This window comes from Ranitomeya variabilis, chromosome 2, assembly GCF_051348905.1.
Source record: "Ranitomeya variabilis isolate aRanVar5 chromosome 2, aRanVar5.hap1, whole genome shotgun sequence".
Classification (NCBI taxonomy): Eukaryota; Metazoa; Chordata; class Amphibia; order Anura; family Dendrobatidae; genus Ranitomeya; species Ranitomeya variabilis.
Window position 1 is genome coordinate 984,961 of NC_135233.1, and position 20,103 is coordinate 1,005,063.

Here is a 20,103-nt window from a genome sequence, read left to right on the forward strand (position 1 = left end):
AACGTTTTTTGGTGGCGACGGTCCGACGCAACACGACGCAACACGACGTAACCATCGCACGATGGTTGCGACGTGTGGCAATCCGTCGCACTGCGTCGCTAATGCAAGTCAATGGAGAAAAAACGCATCCTGCAAGCACTTTTGCAGGATGCGTTTTTTCTACAAAACGAAAGACGTGCAGTGCACGACGCTAGTGTGAAAGTAGCCTAACTGTGACATGGAAGATGCCCCAACAGAGCTAGCTGAAAGGGAAACTCTTCTCTAAGAAAATACCTCATCAGTGCGCGTTGCCCAGAATAAGGCAGAACTCCGCATCGCACACCTCCAAGAGGTTAGGTCACATCGAACAACTTCGACTAAAATCACCTCTCAATCTTCCAGATCACCTCACTCCAGGAAGTCAACATTGTCTGACAAGCTACTGGAAATTTGTGCATCTGCAGAGGATCTAGAGTCAGAAGTTCCTTTGTTAGGAAGGAGGCTGAGATAGAAGCCCAAAGAAATGAGATGGAGGACCAATTAAAAAGGAAGGAGGCTGAGATAGAAGCCCAAAGAAACAAGATGGAGGCCAAATTAAAAAGGAAGAAGGCTGAGACAGAAGCCCAACGAAACGAGATGTAGGTCCAATTGAAAATACTCCAAGCAGAAAGGGAAGAAGCAACAGCCCTTTCTAAACTGAAGGCCCTTGAACAAGCACTAGGTGAAGATGCTGATATGAACTGCCTTGTTGCAGGAGAGGTGGAGGACCCAGCTGATTGCACTACTGACTACGTGCTAAGACACTTAACACCCGTACCAGTGCCACCTAAGTTCTATCACATGGACGCACCCACAAGCCAAGAGATGTCGCCACCTACTGCCGACAAGGTAATTTCCAGCACTAACCCACAATTTAGGCCGCAGTCACCAGACACTATAGAGACTAAACCATAACTTAAAGGGAACCTGTCACCCCCAAAATCGCTGGTGAGGTAAGCTCACCGGCATCAGGGGCTTATCTACAGCATTCTGTAATGCTGTAGATAAGCCGCCGATGTTACCTGAAAGAGGAGAAAAAGACGTTAGATTATACTCACCCAGGGGCGGTCCCGCTGCGGTCCGGTCGGATGGGTGTCTCCGGTCCGCTCCGGCGCCTCTCATCTTCGTTCCATGACATCCTCTTCGGGTCTTTACGCCGCGGCTCCGGCGCAGGCGTACTTTGTCTGCCCTGTTGAGGGCAGAGCAAAGTACTGCAGTGCGCAGGCGCCGGGCCTCTCTGACCTTTCCGGCGCCTGCGCACTGCAGTACTTTGCTCTGCCCTCAACAGGGCAGACAAAGTACGCCTGCGCCGGAGCCACGGCGTAAAGACCCAAAGAGGACGTCATGGAACGAAGATGGGAGGCGCCGGAGCGGACCGGAGACACCCATCCGATTGGTCCGCAGTGGGACCGCCCCTGGGTGAGTATAATCTAACTTCTTTTTCTCCTCTTTCAGGTAACATCGGCGGCTTATCTACAGCATTACAGAATGCTGTAAATAAGCCCCTGATGCCGGTGAGCTTACCTCACCAGCGATTTTGGGGGTGACAGGTTCCCTTTAACCCTCTTGCCACATAATTTCGGCCTGATTTGTCGCAGTCATATAAGCCAGAGAACTTACATTCCCCAGGAACATCACAATTTAATCCTGCAACTATGACCAGGAGATCGGACATGTCCGACTTCGCCAGATACATCATTCGCAGGGAGTTAATAAACATCAATCTCTCAAAGTTTGATAATCGTGCTGAAAATTATAGAGCCTGGAAGTCGACCTTTCAAGCAGTAATTCAAGACCTTAACCTCATTGGTAAGGAACAACTGGATTTGCTTGTTAACTGGTTAGGCCCTGAATCAGTAGAGCATATCAAGACAATAAGGGCAGTTCAGATGTAGATCTTATTGCAGCATGGGAGTGACTGGAGCAAACCTACGACAGCTTAGAAGTCATAGAGTGTGCCTTATTTAAGAGACTGCAAACCTTCCCAAAAATAACTAACAAGGACAACCGAAAACTTCAAGACCTGAGCGACCTGCTAAAGTAATTAGAATTGGCAAAATTAGACCCACGTCTTTCAGGACTGAGTTACCTTGATATTGCTCATGGCGTGAATCCAGCAGTGTCCAAGTTGCCATACAGCATGCAGGATAAATGGGCAGACTATGGCTCACGGTATAAAAGACAGCATAATGTGTCTTTTCCTCCCTTTTCACATTTTTCCAGATTTGTCAGTGATCAAGCTCTGAAGAATGATCCCAGCTTCGATTTCACTGAATCTACTCCACCAGTTTCATCGTCATCATCTACAAGGTATGATAACATTACTACCAAACGTAGAGAGTTAAGGGGCACAGTGTCCGTGAGAAAGACTGATGTTCCACTTACAGCACCCGCCTTCACTAAAACAAATGCTGTTGCTCCTAAGGTTATGAACAGTAACCATATGTGCCCTATCAACAAAGATCTCACCCACATAAGGAATGTTGTGGACTAATAAGGGCAAAGATCTTGCAGGAGCGCAGAGATACTCTCAAGGAGCTTGGGATATGTTATAAGTGTTGCGCCTCCTCAGACCACTTTGCTAAGGACTGTAAGGCCGTCATTAAATGCACTGGATGCAGTAGTGACAAACACGTTACATCTATGCATCCCACACTAGCTCCACACTCTCCCAAACCTTCAGCTGCATCCAATCCTGCTCAAAAGCATGACGGGGAGCCACAAGTTCCTGATCCTACTGCAACTGCTGTTTCCTTCTCATGTATTGAAGTATGTGGAGAAGGAACTGGTTTTAAATGCTGTGCCAATGTATGTCTGGTCGATGTCTATCCAGAAGGACAACCCGACAGGCCTCCAGAATGTAGCTATAATAGATGAGCAGAGCAACAGGTCTCTAGCAAAGCCCAAACTCTTTGAGATCATCAATATAAAGGGACAAACAACTCCATACACCCTCAACACCTGTTCTGGTCGTATTGAGACTTCTGGAAGAAGAGCCTCTGGGTACATTGCCTCTTCAGTCAAAGGGAACATGCATATACCCTTGCCAACTTTAATTGAATGTGACCAGATACCTGATAACAGGGAAGAAATTCCCACTCTGGAAGCTGCCTCTTCATCATCCCCACTTGAGGCACCTAACTAACAAGATTCCTCCTCTGGACACGAATGCTGATATTCTAATCCTACTAGGGAGAGACATTCTGAAAGTCCACAAGGTGCGCCAACAATGCAACGGCCCAGATCATGCTCCATATGCCCAAAGACTCGATCTAGGCTGGGTAATCGTGGACAATGTATGTCTGGATAAGAGTCACAAGGCATCCGAGGTGAACTCCTTTAAGACATATGTACTCCAAAATGGTCGCACAACTCACTTCAAACCATGCTCTCATAACTATGAAGTGAAAGAAAAGTTCACAGACGTCATCCAAGAGCCTGACATCATTCCTACTCCCTATGGTGATGACTTAGGAAGAAGAGTGGTTCACACAACACAAGAAGACAACAAAATCGCCTTATCCATAGAAGATAAGGAATTTATTAAAATAATGGACAGTGGATTCTTCAAGAATGAATCTGACCACTGGGTTGCTCCCTTACCCTTCAAGGTTACAAGGGCCAAGTTTCCTAACAACTGAGAACAGGCTTCATCCAGGTTCACGTCATTGCAGAGAACAAGCCTGAAATGAAGGACTATTTTGTAGCCTTTATGGACAAGATATTTCCCAATGACCATGCAGAGCCAGCTCCACCCTTGCAAGAGAATGAAGAATGCTGGTATCTATCTTCTTTTGGAGTATATCATCCAAGAAAAACTAAACAAATCAGAGTGGTGTTCGATTCAAGCGCCAAGCATCAAGGTGTATCTCTGAACGACATTCTCCTCACTGGTCCCAACCTGACTAATAACATGGTGGGAGTACTCATGAGATTCAGAAAATAACCAGTCGCTATTACTGCTGACATTGAACAAATGTTCCATTGTTTCATCGTTCGACAAGACCACAGAAATTATCTCCTTTTTCTATGGCACTGAGACAACAACCCCGACAAGGAAAAGGTTGAATACCGCATGAAGGTTCAGAAACAGTCCTTCTGCTGCAGCTACATACGGCCTATGTAGGACTGCCTCTGATGGCGAAGCAGAGTTCGGGAAGGATGCCCAACGGTTCGTTGAAAAGGACTTCTATGTGGGTGGCGGTCTCAAATACCAGCCCACACTGGAAGAAGCCATAGATCTGCTCAAACAGACACAAGGTATGCTTTCTAAAGCTCATTTACGATTGCATAAAATTGCCTCCACTAGTGCTGCCGTCATGAAGGCCTTCCACCCTACTGATCATGCCACATAATTCAGGAACTTAGATATAGGCTCAGACAATCCACCAGTACAGAGAAGTCAAGGCTTGAGATGGAACTTGTTAAAGGATTCCTTCAACTTTCAGGTTAGTGGTGCAGAAAAACCATTTACTAAGCATGGGGTTCTGTCAGTGGTGAACAGTCTATATGATCCACTCGGATTTGTTGCACCCTTGACTATACAAGGCAAGCTTCTATTAATATAACTCTCAGAGTCTATTAAGGACAGGGATGTACTACTCTCTGTTGACAAACAACTAAAGTGGAAGTCATGGATTGAATCTCTTTGTGCCCTGGATAAGATCCACATACCATGTTGTTACACTCCACCATCCCTTGCTACGAGTCAAAGGAAAGAGGTCCATATATTCTCTGATGCCTCTACTGAAGCTATTGCAGTTGTTGCCTATTTGAAGATTATAGACTCTAACAATGAAGGTCATGTTAGATTTCTATTTGGAAAGGCTAAATTGGCTCCTACACCCGAGCACAACATACCCAGACTTGAACTCTGTGGGGCTGTGCTAGCCATAGAGATTGCAGATTTCTTACAGAGTGAACTGGCTATTCAAGTGGATGACACAAGATTCTACACAGACAGCAAGGTTGTTCTGGGTTACATATGCAACTAGACTAAACGATTCTATGTCTATGTAAGTAACCGCATTGAAAGGATCAGGAAATCTTCCAAACCTGAGCAATGGCAGTATGTTCCATCCCATCTTAACCCCGCTGACCTTGCTACTAGGCCTGTGTCTGTTGGCACTTTCGGAAACGCTTCTTGGTTAAAAGGACCAGAGTTCCTTCATGACCACTGTGGAGAGACAGCTGTTGAAGGCAGCATCAGCCTTCAGGATTAGGACATTGACCCAGAGATCCGTCCTGATGTCAACACCCTCATCACCAAATCCAAAGAGAAGGTTGGTTTGGACTGTGAGCGATTTCATCACTTCTCCAGATGGACAAGGCTCGCTTGCACAATTGCAAGGTTAGTCCACATCGCACAATGCTATCACAATAAGGACTCTCTGCAGAAGACATTACTCTGAGTAAACTGTTTGTGATTAGTGTTGAGCATTCCGATACTGCAAGTATCGGGTATCGGCCGATACTTGCTGTATCGGAATTCCGATACCGAGATCCGATATTTTTGTGATATCGGGTATCGGTATCGAAACAACATTAATGTAAAAATGTGTAAAAGAGAGAATTAAAATAAAAAATATTGCTATACTCACCTCTCCGACGCAGCCTGCACCTTACCGAGGGAAGCGGCAGCGTTCTTTGTTTAAAATTCGCGCTTTTCTTTCCTTTACGTGAGTCCCGGCTTGTGATTGGTTGCGTGCCGCCCATGTGACCGGGACGCAACCAATCACAGCAAGCCGTGACGTAATTTCAGGTCCTTCAGGATTTTAAAATTACGTTCCGGCGTTGTGATTGGTTGCGTCGCAGTCACATGGGCGACGCAACCAATCACAGCAAGCCGTGACGTAATTTCAGGTCCTTAAGGATTTTAAAATTACGTCCCGGCTTTGTGATTGGTTGCGTCGCAGTCACATGGGAGACGCAACCAATCACAAGCCGTGACGTCACGGGAGGCTGGACACGCGCGCATTTTAAAATGGGCGCGTGTCCAGCCTCCCGTGACGTCCCGGCTTGTGATTGGTTGCGCCGCGATCAACCAATCACAAGCCGGGAGGCTGGACACGCGCGCATTTTAAAATTTTAAAATGCGCGCGTGTCCAGCCTCCCGGCTTGTGATTGGTTGACCGCGGCGCAACCAATCACAAGCCGGGACGTCACGGGAGGCTGGACACGCGCCCATTTTAAAAAGCGCGCGTGTCCAGCCTCCCGTGACGTCACGGCTTGTGATTGGTTAATGGCGGCCATGTTGCCGGGACGCGGACCAATCACAGCAAGCCGTGACGTAATTTCGTCACGGCTTGCTGTGATTGGTCCGCGTCCCGGCAACATGGCGCCGTGACCAATCATAAGCCGGGACGTCACTGGAGGCTGGACACGCGCGCTTTTTAAAAAGCGCGCGTGTCCAGCCTCCCGTGACGTCACGGCTTGTGATTGGTTAATGGCGGCCATGTTGCCGGGACGCGGACCAATCACAGCAAGCCGTGACGTAATTTCGTCACGGCTTGCTGTGATTGGTCCGCGTCCCGGCAACATGGCCGCCCTGACCAATCACAAGCCGGGACTTCACGTAACCAAGTAAAAGCGCGAATTTTAAACAAACAACGCTGCCGGTTCCCTCGCTGAGGTCCAGGCTGCGTCGGACAGGTGAGTATAGCGATATTTTTTATTTTAATTCTTTCTTTTACACATTTATATGGATCCCAGGGCCTGAAGGAGAGTTTCCTCTCCTTCAGACCCTGGGAACCATCAGGAATACCGTCCGATACTTGAGTCCCATTGACTTGTATTGGTATCGGGTATCGGATTGGATCCGATACTTTGCCGGTATCGGCCGATACTTTCCGATACCGATACTTTCAAGTATCGGACGGTATCGCTCAACACTATTTGTGATACATAATGTGCAGCAGCATGTTTTTCACAAGGAACTGGAATGTATACGTAAAAATCATGATGTTCCTAAAAACAGCCCTATTGTCAACTTAAATACAATAATTGACAAGAGTTTACTGAGAGTTGGTGGTCACTTAAACAAAGCCAAGTTGGAGGAGGCAGAAAAGAATACTCCAATAATTCCTGGCCGTCACCATATCACCACTCTACTAATACGACACTACCATGAAAAGACAAAACATCATGGATCCATCCAACCAGAAAGAACTTTCAAGGAACTTTTGGACTATTTAAGATGTTCTTCTGATAGCACTGGAACTTGAACCATTGGATTACTTCAGGAACTTGTTATAGACATTTGTCTACCTCGTTTATATGTTATTTTTGCATTGCATGCATTGTTTTGTATTTCAGGTTGAGGTATCCCTCAGTGTCCTTAAGGAAATACATCCCCTTCAAGACCATTAAATAGTGAAATCCAAGGATTTCAGATAGGGAGTGTGCTGTTAGCTAATCTTTTGCATAACTTTCTGCCATTATAGGACATTATCTGATGTATATGGTTTAATTCGATCTATTGTAATTGTTGTACTTTGCTGTCATATACTGGCCATTGTATATTATGTTTTTCATGCATTATTACTCTATTTACCCATAATACCTTTCTTTCTGCAACTTCTATCTTATCTCACCTCCTTCTTGGTCAGTGCCATCTTGTACAACACATGCTTCAGGACTGGAGAAAGGATTCTCTTGTTACCTCTAACTTCGTGCTTCTTAATTGCAGTACTAATTTCTACCTCATCTTCATCCCTTCATCATCCCTGGTATCTCACCTCATCTCATCAAGGTACTGTGAATAAAACCTGTTGAGTTCATCACTGCATCATCCTTCCGGACTAATCATGTGCAGCTCATCAGGAATAGTAGGCACGAGTTAGTGAGTTAATGCTATCTGCCATTGCTTACACAAAGAGTAGTGTTGACATCCCTCAGACACATCTCACCCATGTACATCAGTGGCAGAATAGGTGGACAGCCATTTTCAGGTCTCCCCAGAGATGCTCAATTGGGTTTAGGTCAGAGCTCTGTCTGGGCCAGTCAAGAATGGTCACAGAGTTGTTCTGAAGCCACTGCTTTGTTATTTTAGCTGTGTGCTTAGAGTCATTATCTTGTTCGAAGGTAAACCTTCGGCCAAGTCTGAGGTCCAGAGCACTCTAGAAGAGGTTTTCATCCAGGATATCTCTACTTGGCCGCTTTCATGTTTCATTTAATGACAAGCAGTCATCCTGTCCCTGCAGCTGAAAAACGCCCCTATAGCATGATGCTGCCACCACCATGTTTTACTGTTGGGATTGTATTGGGCAGGTGATGAGAAGTGCCTGGTTTTCTCCACACATACCACTTAGAATTATCACCAAAAAAGGTCTATCTTCATCTCATCAGACCAGGGAGTCGTTCATGTGTTTTTTAGCAAACTCTATGCTGGCTTTCATATGTCTTGCACTGAGGAGAGACTTCCGTTGGGCAACTGTGCCATAAAGGCCCAACTGATGGAGGGCTGCAGTGATAGTTGACTTTGTGGAACTTTCTCCCATCTCCCTACTGCATCTCTGGAGCTCAACCACAGTGATCTTGGGGTTCTTCTTTACCTCTCTCACCAAGGCTCTTTTTCCACGATTGCTCAGTTTGGCTGGATGCCCAGGTCTAGGTAGACTTCTGGTGGTCAAAAACTTCTTCCATTTGAGAATTATGGAGGCCACTGTGCTCTTAAGAACCTTGAGTACTGCAGAAATTCTTTTGTAACCTTGGCCAGATCTGAGCCTAGCCACAGTTCTGTCTCTGAGCTCCTTGGTTAGTTCCATTGACCTCATGATTCTCATTTGGTCTGACATTTACTGTGAGCTGTGAGGTCTTATATATACAGGTGTGCGCCTTTCCAAATCAAGTCCTATCAGTTTAATTAAACACAGCTGGACTCCAATGAAGGAGTAGAACCATCTCAAGGAGGATCACAAGGAAATGGACAGCATGTGACTTAAATATGAGAGTATGAGCAAAGGGTCTGAATAGCTATGACCATGTGATATTTCAGTTTTTCTTTTTTAATAAATATGCAAAAATGTCTACATTTGTCTTTTTTTCATTCAAGATGGGTGCAGATTCTACATTAATGAGAAAAAAATGAATTTATTTGAATTTACCAAATGGCTGCAATGAAACAAAGAGTGAAAAATTTAAATTGGTCTGAAAACTTTCCGTACACACTGTATGTGCTGCTGTGGCATGGACCAGTCCTTAGGTCAAAAGATAAAAAAAAAAAAAATCTTTTGACCTTTATTTCCAAAACAAAACATCTTTTGACCTTTATTTCCACATTATTATAGGAGAAACTAAATCAGCACATTGTGCCACAAGCAAGACTGCATCCTTCGCTGAAATTCCCAGGTTTTCTTGTTTCCAGCAGTACTACCACAAAAATGAATAAATTAAGCCACTAGTTCTGGAAGAAAGCCAGCAGCTTGTTGGGGAACAGACACTGACCTTTATGCACTCTGTCTCATTAAATGGAGGGCAGCTGATGGCGGATGTGACCAACACTGGTCCTATGAGAGTGTTTGTGCAGTCATATCTGACACACTTAGAAATCCATGTAGAACCGGGCTAAATACAAAGTGAAAAAAAATCATAATGCATAGAGTTCAAACACAAAATAAGTCAACAAGATGGATAACTATAACCCATTTAACAGTGACTACTCGATTAAGGACAAATTCCTAACAATATTTTCCATATTTAAGAGAATTGGAGCATGTGACAGGAATAAGACTACAGATGCCCCAATCAACATGTTAATTATTCAAACGTGATGAGCCAGACCTAGCTGATGTACAATTAAAGTCGCGAAGGAAACCAAGAGTCTTGAAAGTAAAAGTCCACCAAAGCAAGAGTCATGAAAGAAAAAGTACACCAAAGCAAAAGACGTAAAAGAAAAAGTCCACCAAAGCAAGAGTCGAGAAAGGAAAAATTCTAGCTGACGTACAATTAGAGTCGTGAAATAAAGCAAGAGTTGTGAAAGAAAAAGTGACTCAAAGCAAAAGATGTGAAAAAAAGTCCACCAAAGCAAGAGACATGAAAGGAAAAGTCCACCAAAGCAAGAGTCATGAAAGGATAAATCCACCAAAGCAAAAGTCTTGAAAGGATGAAAGGAAAAGTCCACCTTAAGCAAGAGACATGAAAGAAAAAGTACACCAAAGCAAAAGATGTGAAAGGAAAATTCCACGAAAGCAAGAGTCGTGAAAGGAAAAGTCCACCAAAGCAAGGGATGTAAAAGAAAAAGTCCACCAAAGTAAAATACATGAAACAAAAAGTGCACCAAAGCAAGAGTTGTGAAAGGAAAAGTCCACAGAAGCAAAAGGAGTCATGAAGAGAAAAGAGTCCTTAAACAACAGTAATCAAGAGAGGAGAGGCCTCAAAAGAGAAATCATCATAGGCAAAAGGTACCAAAAGAGTCATGACGTTAAATGCCTGCAGAGGCAAAAGGCATCATGAATAGAAAAGCCCACAAAAGGTAAATGGTGAAGTGAAGAAAAAAATCCATATGGCAAAAGGCATTGTGAAGAGAAAAGATCAAGGAGGCAAAAGGCATCAAGGGAGAAGAAGCATCAAAATAACAAAGTATGAAGACTGAAGATCACAGACGAAACAGTCGGCAGGAGTCGTGAAGAAAGAAGACCACAGAGACAAAAGTCATGAAGAAGAAAAAAAAACACAGGGGCAAAAGAAGTCAAGGGAGAAAAGGCATCGAAAAAGAAAATCAACGAGAACAAATAAGGAATTGGTGTCAATAGAAAAGACCAAAGAGGCAAGAAACACACACAAAAAAAGACAACAGTGGAGTCAAGAATAGAGACTACATAGGCCAAGTATCTTGAACAGAAAAGTGCATCAAAAGAGAAAGGCATCATGTCCCTACCCTTTTTGCAAGTTCAAATTTATCAATACTTGCTAGCAAAAGTATATGTGTCAAGTATCCCTACTCCGTGGTGTCACTTATTCGTCACGTGCCTGCTCTCACACGTGACTTGGGGTTGTGCCTGCAAGGGTTAATCTATCTCCCTACTCTCAGTCCAGCATTCAACCTCTGTCCTATGCTGTAATGGGAGCATAAATCACACACCGACCCAGGCCACACACCCGCTCATACGCGCTGCCACCACTCATCGAATACACGGGCGATGAGTCCCGGACTAATAATAATACTAATAAAAATATGTCTATCACTTATAAGGCTCACACACCTTTAGGCTATGGATTGTTTAGAATATTCAAGGTTCAACTTGTTAAAGTTTTATACTTTAATAACAAAAGGGTCAGTGCTTACAATAAGGTATAAAAATATGATAATAAAAAGACATACAACTTATGCAAAACAGTATCAAAATAAACAGGAGAAACTTACAGAAGTTATCTAACTGGTAGTTGCTTTCTGCTCCCTGAGGGTAGGACGAATGTAGATTGGATCACACCAGCTTCTCAGGCTGCCCCCAACATATGAACACAATTCTCTGTCTGCAGCCTAAATTTATAACTTTGGTCTGAGGTCAGGTTTCTAGACCGGCCCCTCAGGCCAATATCATAACTGCTGCCTGTTTGATTGGGCCATGGCCGCGCCCCCAATGAATATATTATTCTCTCTTGTGGAGAGCTTCTCAGGGATAGATTACCTCAGGCCGCAATTTAGCATCTCCCCTCCAAGACCTCAGAGGTGTCAAGTGTTCCTTTGTTCTTGGCCTTAGCCAGACCTCCTGGTGAGTTCTGGAGACAGCATTTCTACTAGTTCCAAGGAAGTACCTATTAATACCTAGGTGCGACTTGCCTTCAGGACAGATGTTACATTATCACTAGTCACACATATAACCCTAGACATATGCCCCTACACACATATAGATATATATATATATACACATATTTCACCACACCTCCCTCCTTATGAAAGTGCATGGGGGTTGACTTACAGGTCAGCTCCCGAGCACGTATCCGGTTCTGCCCCATCTTGGCGAGAAAGACCATTTAATTTCCTGTAGTCTACACAGAATCGGGTAGTACGGTCCATTTTTGGGACAAGAACCACAGGCGAGGCCCAGGCACTCTGGGATTTTTGTATCACCTTGAGTTTCAGCATCTACTCTACCTGTTCCCTCATGTGTGCCTTCACCTCTGCTGACACACGGTATGCAGACTGCCGTACTGGCGGATTAGTACCAGTGTCCACATGGTGAACTGCTAAGTGTGTCCTCCCAGGCTCCCCTGTGAAGACTTTGGTGAACTCGCTGAGCGCCCCCATCAGCTCAGACCTCTGACTGTGGGATAGCTCAGGGTTAAACTCTGCTGACTCCAGGGACTCCATGTACTGAGTCCCGGTCCCCACATCCAGTAACATATCAGCCTCCCCCTCTTCAGGCAGGCTACAGACAGGTAAGACACAGGCCTCCCTGGCATGATGTGCCTTCAACATATTTACATGAAACACTTTCTGATGCTTTGCATGCTCATCTAGTGTCACCACATAATTAACATCATCCAGCCGCTTATGTACAGTATATGGTCCCTCCCATGCGGCCTGCAATTTATTCTCTAACATAGGGACCAACACCCAAACCTTCTGCCCTTCCTCGTAGTCCCTTAGTCTGGCATTACGGTCATACCAGACCTTCTGGTTGATTTGGGCCTGGGTCACGTTCTCATGGGCCAGGTTGCTCAGTTTTTGCATTCTCTCTCTGAGCCGCAGTACATATTCGACCACTGAGACTCCAGTAGTTCTGGGGTCATCCTCCCAACAGTCCTTAATCAAATCAAGTGGCCCCCTGACCCTCCTCCCATAAACCAGTTCAAAGGGGGAGAATCCAGTAGACGCCTGGGGTACCTCTCTGTAGGCAAACAACAGATGGGGGAGGTACCTCTCCCAGTCTCTCCCTTCAGTCTCCACCAGCATTTTGAGCATTTGCTTTAATGTTCCATTAAAACGCTTGCAGAGTCCGTTGGTTTGGGGATGATAGGCGCTGGCCACAAAATGCTGTACTTGTATTCTTTCACAGAGGCTTTCCATCAGATCAGACATGAACTGGGTTCCCTGATCGGTCAACATTTCCCTGGGGAAACCCACACGAGAGAACACAGTCAGTAAAGCATCCGCCACTTTGTCTGCTCAGATGGAGGACAGTGTCACGGCTTCCGGGTATCGTGTAGCATAGTCCACCACTGTGAGAATGTACTTTTTGCCAGAGCTGCTAGGGATTGCAAGTGGCCCTATGATATCCACAGCCACCCGCTGGAAAGGTTCATCGATCACAGGCAGTGGTATCAATTGAGCTTTCTGTATATTCCCAGACTTCCCAACTCTCTGACAAACTACGCACAATCGGCAGTAATTGGCAATATCTGTCCCCATCTTGGGCCAATAGAAGTTATGTGTCAGGCGAGCTTTAGTTTTTTGTATTCCAAGGTGTCCGGCCAAAGGAATTTCATGGGCAATCTATATATATAATTGTCTAAGGGTTTTTCCGTCTGTCTGTCTGTCCCGTTTATTCATTCGCTGATTGGTCGAGGCCGCCTGGGCCTCGACCAATCAGCGACGGGCACAGCATGGCGACGATGATGTCATAATGGAAATCCCGCGTCTCTGATTGGTCGAGGCCGCCAGGCCTCGACCAATCAGCGACGGGCACAGTATCGACGTAGATGTCATAATGGTTGCCATGGCGACGATTATGTCATAAAGGTTGCCTCGACCAATCAGCGACGGGCACAGTCTGCTGCGAATTCTGGAATCATCATTGTCCATATACTACGGGGACATGCATATTCTAGAATACCCGATGCGTTAGAATCGGGCCACAGTCTAGTTCTCAATAATTGTTCCCTAAATGGATACGGAATGACCAGTCGCCGTTCATAGTCCCAAGATTCTGTAGTATCTGTGGGGATAGTCTCTGTATACAGTCTGCCCTGGTCCCAGTATACTCTCCCTTTGCCAGAAGCAGCAGGGGGTTGGTCTGCAAGACATAGCTCCTCCAGACTGACATCTGTCTGCAGGGCCTCCTGGAAGCTCTGACGGTCAGCCTGCAGGCCCTGGCCTAGTGTGACTGCCAGGCCCTGGTCTGAAGCTGAGTTTTCAGTGTCTGTTATCAGGGACCTTGGTGGGTCTGCCATGTATGGAGGCTCCGGGACCACAGTATGGGCCTCCTGTCCTGGCAGTTCTGTCTGAGACTCATCCTCTAATCTCTGGGCCTGAGTCTGAGCCACAGCCTGACTCCGGGTCACAGCTGCCACATAATTACAGTCCTGTGCATTGGGACATTTTCCCTCCTCGCATGGGATCTCAGGTGGGTCTCTTTCTTCCACCTTCTCTGCATCATTTACTTGCAAGGGAGGAACATACTGGGACACCATCCTCCCCAGGTCCGTGCCTAGCAACACATTGGTGGGGATAGCCTCTGATACTCCCACTTCTCTCAGTCCTTTCTCTGCCCCTCAGTCCAGGTACAAACTGGCCATGGGCACGGCAGGGCTTACCCCTCCAATCCCGGTTATAGACATAGTCTTTCCTGGTAGGATATTTGCAGGGGTTATCATGGCTGGACGCACCAGGGTCACCTCTGCCCCAATGCCTCTGAGACCAATGGTGACTTTATTGCCAACAGTGACAGATTGACAGTTCTCATTCGCCCTCGCATCAGAGCCGGCTACAAAGAGGACAGACGGTGGGGACACGGACGGCTTTGTGGTGGTAGTTGGGCGTTTCTCCCTATCAGGGCAGACAGCGCTAACATGTCTCACTTTGTTGCAGGAGAAGCACTGGCATGCATCGCCTAGAGAATGTCTATTCCCCAGGGCCCCATAGAAGGTGGGCTTGGACAGCACTGGTGATCAGCCGGCAGAGGGAGAAGGGTCCCCGTTTGGCTTACCTCCCCTCCAGCTGAATCCCGATGGCTTCCGCACCTCAGGCATCCTGTTAGCCACATAGCAGTCCACAATCCTTGCAGCCTGATCTCCAGTTTGTGGCTCCCGATCACACACAAATTGTCGTACATCCATGGGGCACAGGTGAAGAAATTGATCCTTGACCATGAGATCCATTAAGTCCTCAAAACTGTTAACAGAAAGTCCCCTAATCCATTGGTGGAATGTGGTCCTCAAGGTGCTCACAACATCCGCATAGCTGTCAGTTGATCCACGTTGTAGGTTCCGGAACTTTCTACGATACACTTCTGGTGTCAGGTTGTATTTCCTGATCAGGGCCTCTTTTATGGCCTCATAGTTCACATCTAGCTCTTGTGAGAGGCCAGCAAAAACTTCCAGGGCTTTGCCTCTCAACCCTGGAGTTAGATACTGTGCCCACTGCTCACGGGGTAGATGGTACTGCCTGCAGGTTTTTTCAAATCCCCGCAGGAAAGTATCTAAGTCTGTATCCTTCTCCATCACAGGGAAGTTTTCAAGACGTAGCCTCCTTGGATTTATGTCCTGGGAGGGGGTTATCTGAGGACTGATACCCCGCTCTAGTTGAGCCATCTGAAGCTGGAAAGCTCTCTCCTCCTGGCGTTCTGCAGCCTCTCTCTCAGCCTGTCGGTCTGCAGCCTGTCGGTACTGTAGAATCAGCTGCATGCGCAGATTGGGATCACTTGTTCCCAGCCGATGTAAGTCCTTTTGCAAAGTACAGTCCATAGGCTCCTCAGCACTGGCATTGCTGACATTTCCATCAGGCATCTCCGGTGCAAGAGCTGGCATTGCTGGGTCTCTCTGAGGTGGGCTCTCTCCTTGCCCAGATGTTCCAGCACTTTGCTCTATGTCCTGCTCGACCAGGGTGCGTATCAGCAGCTCCCTGGATCTGTTGGCTGTCTCTATTCCTCTCTGCTCACAGAGGTCGGTCAGAGCCTCTTTGCTCCGCTTCTTGTACTGGGCTGCCATATCGATGAACAGCCTTTGCCAAATGAAAAGATAGAAAAGAAAAACGGGGAGGGGAAACTGTTTGCAAGTATGTCTAAGTAAGCACTGAGTTGAACCTTGAAGAACTGGTGCACTCCTCGCAAGGATACCAATTCTTTAGTACAGGAAATAATTGCTTAAACCATGTACTAATGCTCTAATAGAAATAATTCTATCCCACCACTGCCACCAATTGTCACGTATCCCTACTCCGTGGTGTCACTGTCATGTCGGACACTGTTCAGACCAGGTCGTTCGACAGACAGCGGTAATTCCGCTTTTGACCACTATTTGCTCATTGGCGTCGGCTAGAATTTATCTAGCTGTTCCGGGGTTAATTTACCTGATCCTCGGATTGGAAGCTGGGCCATGCCCATTGCCTTTAAATAGTTCTCCTGATCATTGGGCGTCGCCGATTATAGCTTCTGTCTTGTGCGTTGTTATCTCGGTCCGGAGTGGAGAGCTGGTTGTTTGAGATTCGTTGCTGGTGGTGTATTTTCCTTAGTCTTATTTACTCCTTCCTATATTTGTATTTATTTTGCCCTGACACATTTATAGTGTATTCCTGAGTGACTGTGGCGTGGTGTATATTTTACTTTATCCTTGTCTGTGCTTACTGTGGGTATTGGTGTATTACCTCTTCACTGGGTGGTGGGCGGTTGGTTTCAGCCTAGGAATGAAACAGGAGACAGGGCGAGGGTCGAGGCCTGGACATGCACACCATCAGTGTAAACTCCAGGTAGAGGGTCTGTCAGGATTTCCCTAGTCTGAGGGAAATTGCAGGGGCCCGGGTTATTAGCTCTCGCTTACCTAGTCTCCCCGTGACAGTCACTTATTCATCACGTGCCTGCTCTCACACGTGACTTGGGGTTGTGCCTGCAAGGGTTAATCTATCTCCCCATTCTCAGTCCAGCATTCAACCTCTGTCCTATGCTGTAATGGGAGCATAAATCACACACCGACCCAGGCCACACACCCGCTCATAGGCGCTGCCACCACTCATCGAATACACGGGCAATGAGTCCCGGACTAATAATAATACTAATAAAAATATGTCTATCACTCATAAGGCTCACACACCTTTAGGCTATGGATTCTTTAGAACATTCAAGGTTCAACTTGTTAAAGTTTTATACTTTAATAACAAAAGGGTCAGTGCTTACAATAAGGTATAAAAATATGATAATAAAAAGACATACAACTTATGCAAAACAGCATCAAAATAAACAGGAGAAACTTACAGAGATTATCTAACTGGTAGTTGCTTTCTGCTCCCTGAGGGTAGAACGAATGTAGATTGGATCACACCAGCTTCTCAGGCTGCCCCCAACATGTGAACACAATTCTCTGTCTGCAGCCTAAATTTATAACTTTGGTCTGAGGTCAGGTTTCTAGACTGGCCCCTCAGGCCAATATCATAACTGCTGCCTGTTTGATTGGGCCATGGCCGCGCCCCCAATGAATATATTATTCTCTCTTGTGGAGAGCTTCTCAGGGATAGATTACCTCAGGCCGCAATTTAGCATCTCCCCTCCAAGACCTCAGAGGTGTCAAGTGTTCCTTTGTTCTTGGCCTTAGCCAGACCTCCTGGTGAGATCTGGAGACAGCATTTCTACTAGTTCCAAGGAAGTACCTATTAAAACCTAGGTGCGACTTGCCTTCAGGACAGATGTTACATTATCACTAGTCACACATATAACCCTAGACATATGCCCCTACACACATATATATATATATATATATATATATATATATATATATATATATATATATATATATATATATATATATATATACACATATTTCACCACAATATGCAACAAAACAAAACCTATGTTTAACAAAATTTACAAGATACAGATAAGGCATAATGAGCACTAGAGTCAATGGACACATGGAATAAAGAGAAGTTGCACTAGATGTGGTGGACATACAGAGAAAGGAATAACCACTAGAGTTAAAGGGAACTTGTTACCCCCAAAATCGAAGGTGAGATAAGCCCACCAGCATCAGGGCTTATCTACAGCATTCTGTAATGCTGTAGATAGACCCCCGATGTATTCTGAAAGATGAGAAAAAGAGGTTAGATTATACTCACCCAGGGGCGGTCCAGGTATGATGGGCATCGCAGTCCGGTCCGGGGCCTCCCATCTTCTTACGATGACGTCCTCTTGTATTCACGCTGTCTCCGGCGCAGGCATACTTTGCCCTGTTGAGGGCAGAGCAAAGTACTGCAGTGCGCAGGCACTGGGCCTCTCTGACCTTTCCCAGCGCCTGCGCACTGCAGTACTTTGCTTTGCCCTCAACTGGGCAAATACAGTACACCTGCGCTGGAGCCGTGGCATGAAGACAAGAAGAGGACGTCATCGTAAGAAGATGGGAGGCCCTGGACCGGACCGTAACGCCCATTGGACCGGACCGCAGCGGGATCGCCCCTGGGTGAGTAAAATCTAACCTCTTTCTCATCTTTCAGGATACATCGAGGGCTTATCTACAGCATTACAGAATGCATTACAGAATGCTGGAGATAAGCCCCTGATGCTGGTGGGCTTAGCTCACCTTCGATTTTGGGGGTGACAGGTTCCCTTTAATGGAAACAGAAAAAAAAAGAAGGCGCACAAGATAACGTGGACATACTGATAAAAAAGGAGCACTAGAGGCAGTGAACCTACACAAAGACGAGAAGGCTCACTGGAGGTGGTGGACACAGAGAAGAGAAGGAGCACTAGAGAAAGTGAACACACAAAGATAAGAGAAAAAGCACAAGAGCCGGTAGACATAAAAAAAGAAGGAGCACTAGAACTGGCGGACACAAAGACAAGGAGCATTAGAGGCTTCTCTTATCTCTAAGGAGCACTAGAGGCAGTTTACACACAGAGAAACTAAGGAGAACTAGTGTCAATGGCCACAGGAATAAAAAAAGGAAAGCACAATAGAGACAGTGAACATACAGAGTAAGAAGGAGCACAAGAGGCGTAGGACATACAGAAAGATGAGAAGGCTCACTAGGGGTGGTGGATACAGAGAGAAGAGAAGGAGCACAAGAGGTGATGTACATGCAGAGATGGAGCACTAAAGCCAATGGACGCACAGATAGAAGGAAAGGAGCACTAGAGGCTTCTTTTCTCTCGAAGATCACTAGAGACAGTGCACACAGAAATAAGAGCAGGAGCACTAAAGATAATGGACACACAGAGAAAAGAACACTAGAGATAGTGGTCACACAGAACATAGAATTCCAGATGCAATGCACTGGGGAAGAACAGAAAAAGTAGTAAAAACAGAAGAGAATACCATTTAGATACAGTGGATGCACAGAAAAAAACCAGAGAGAGTTTTAGATGTAGCAGACACTCGCTTTCTAATCTATATGGGACCACTTTGTATTGTTTTTCACCAGACTCTCTTTATGGTGGCTTGGGTGTATATTCCTGCCATCTATCTAAAGTATAGATTCTCTAAAGACCTGGTGAGCAGCATCTCTACTCATTAATCTATAAATGACAAAACACAAATTGTGCGGCAGAGCATTCTGGTCAATGAGGTGACTGTCATCTAAACATGCTATGTGAGGAAGTGGACCAACTGTCATGTCCCTCCCCCAAAGATATCAATGAGCTTAATGTAAATGTGTGAAATGTTTTCTTGTGGGAAAAAGTGTTAATTTCCCTGTGGGCTGCAGTATTACCAATGGCAACAATATGTCCTCCTTCTCCCTCTTGTATAGAATGTAGGTGAAAGGTTAAGTCTGCCCACCAACAGATGGCAGGGGCAAACAGTAACGTTAAAGTTAACTGTAAGGCCAGCCCTTGGTAATGAGAGTTTAAGGGAGTTAGTGAAGAAAAAGAAGAGAGGAGAGTGTGCAGAGGTCTGGAAAGGATGCAAACTAGCATGGAGCTGGGAGGCACAAAGCCGCAAGAATTATTAAGGAACGTTAGATGTGACTGAGATCCAGTTCAGTAGGCAAGTGGGTGGGATGGCTACAGTCTGGAGAACAACTTTTCCATTCTTGCTTGACGACAGGATCGGCAGTCCTCCTTTGAGTGTGGCTTTATCGGTGCAACTGCGCAACTGAGATTAATTATGTATTTCACATATATTTTGAATGTTAATATATGCTAATTTTTCATTATTATATTTATGTATACGGTTCACCATTTCTTATTTGCTTATTTATTCCTTTTTATTTTCTGTGGTTGC

General features: G+C 45.7%; 1 protein-coding gene across 1 annotated transcript in view; it reads right to left on the reverse strand.

Moving 5' to 3' along the window:
• Positions 1–20,103, reverse strand: part of OTOG (otogelin) — a 1,016,637-nt gene that overhangs the window by 16,151 nt on the left and 980,383 nt on the right. The window contains exon 54 of the mRNA XM_077292284.1: positions 9,463–9,582. Coding sequence (XP_077148399.1) covers positions 9,463–9,582 — 120 coding nt within the window. The remainder of the gene's footprint in view (positions 1–9,462; positions 9,583–20,103) is intronic.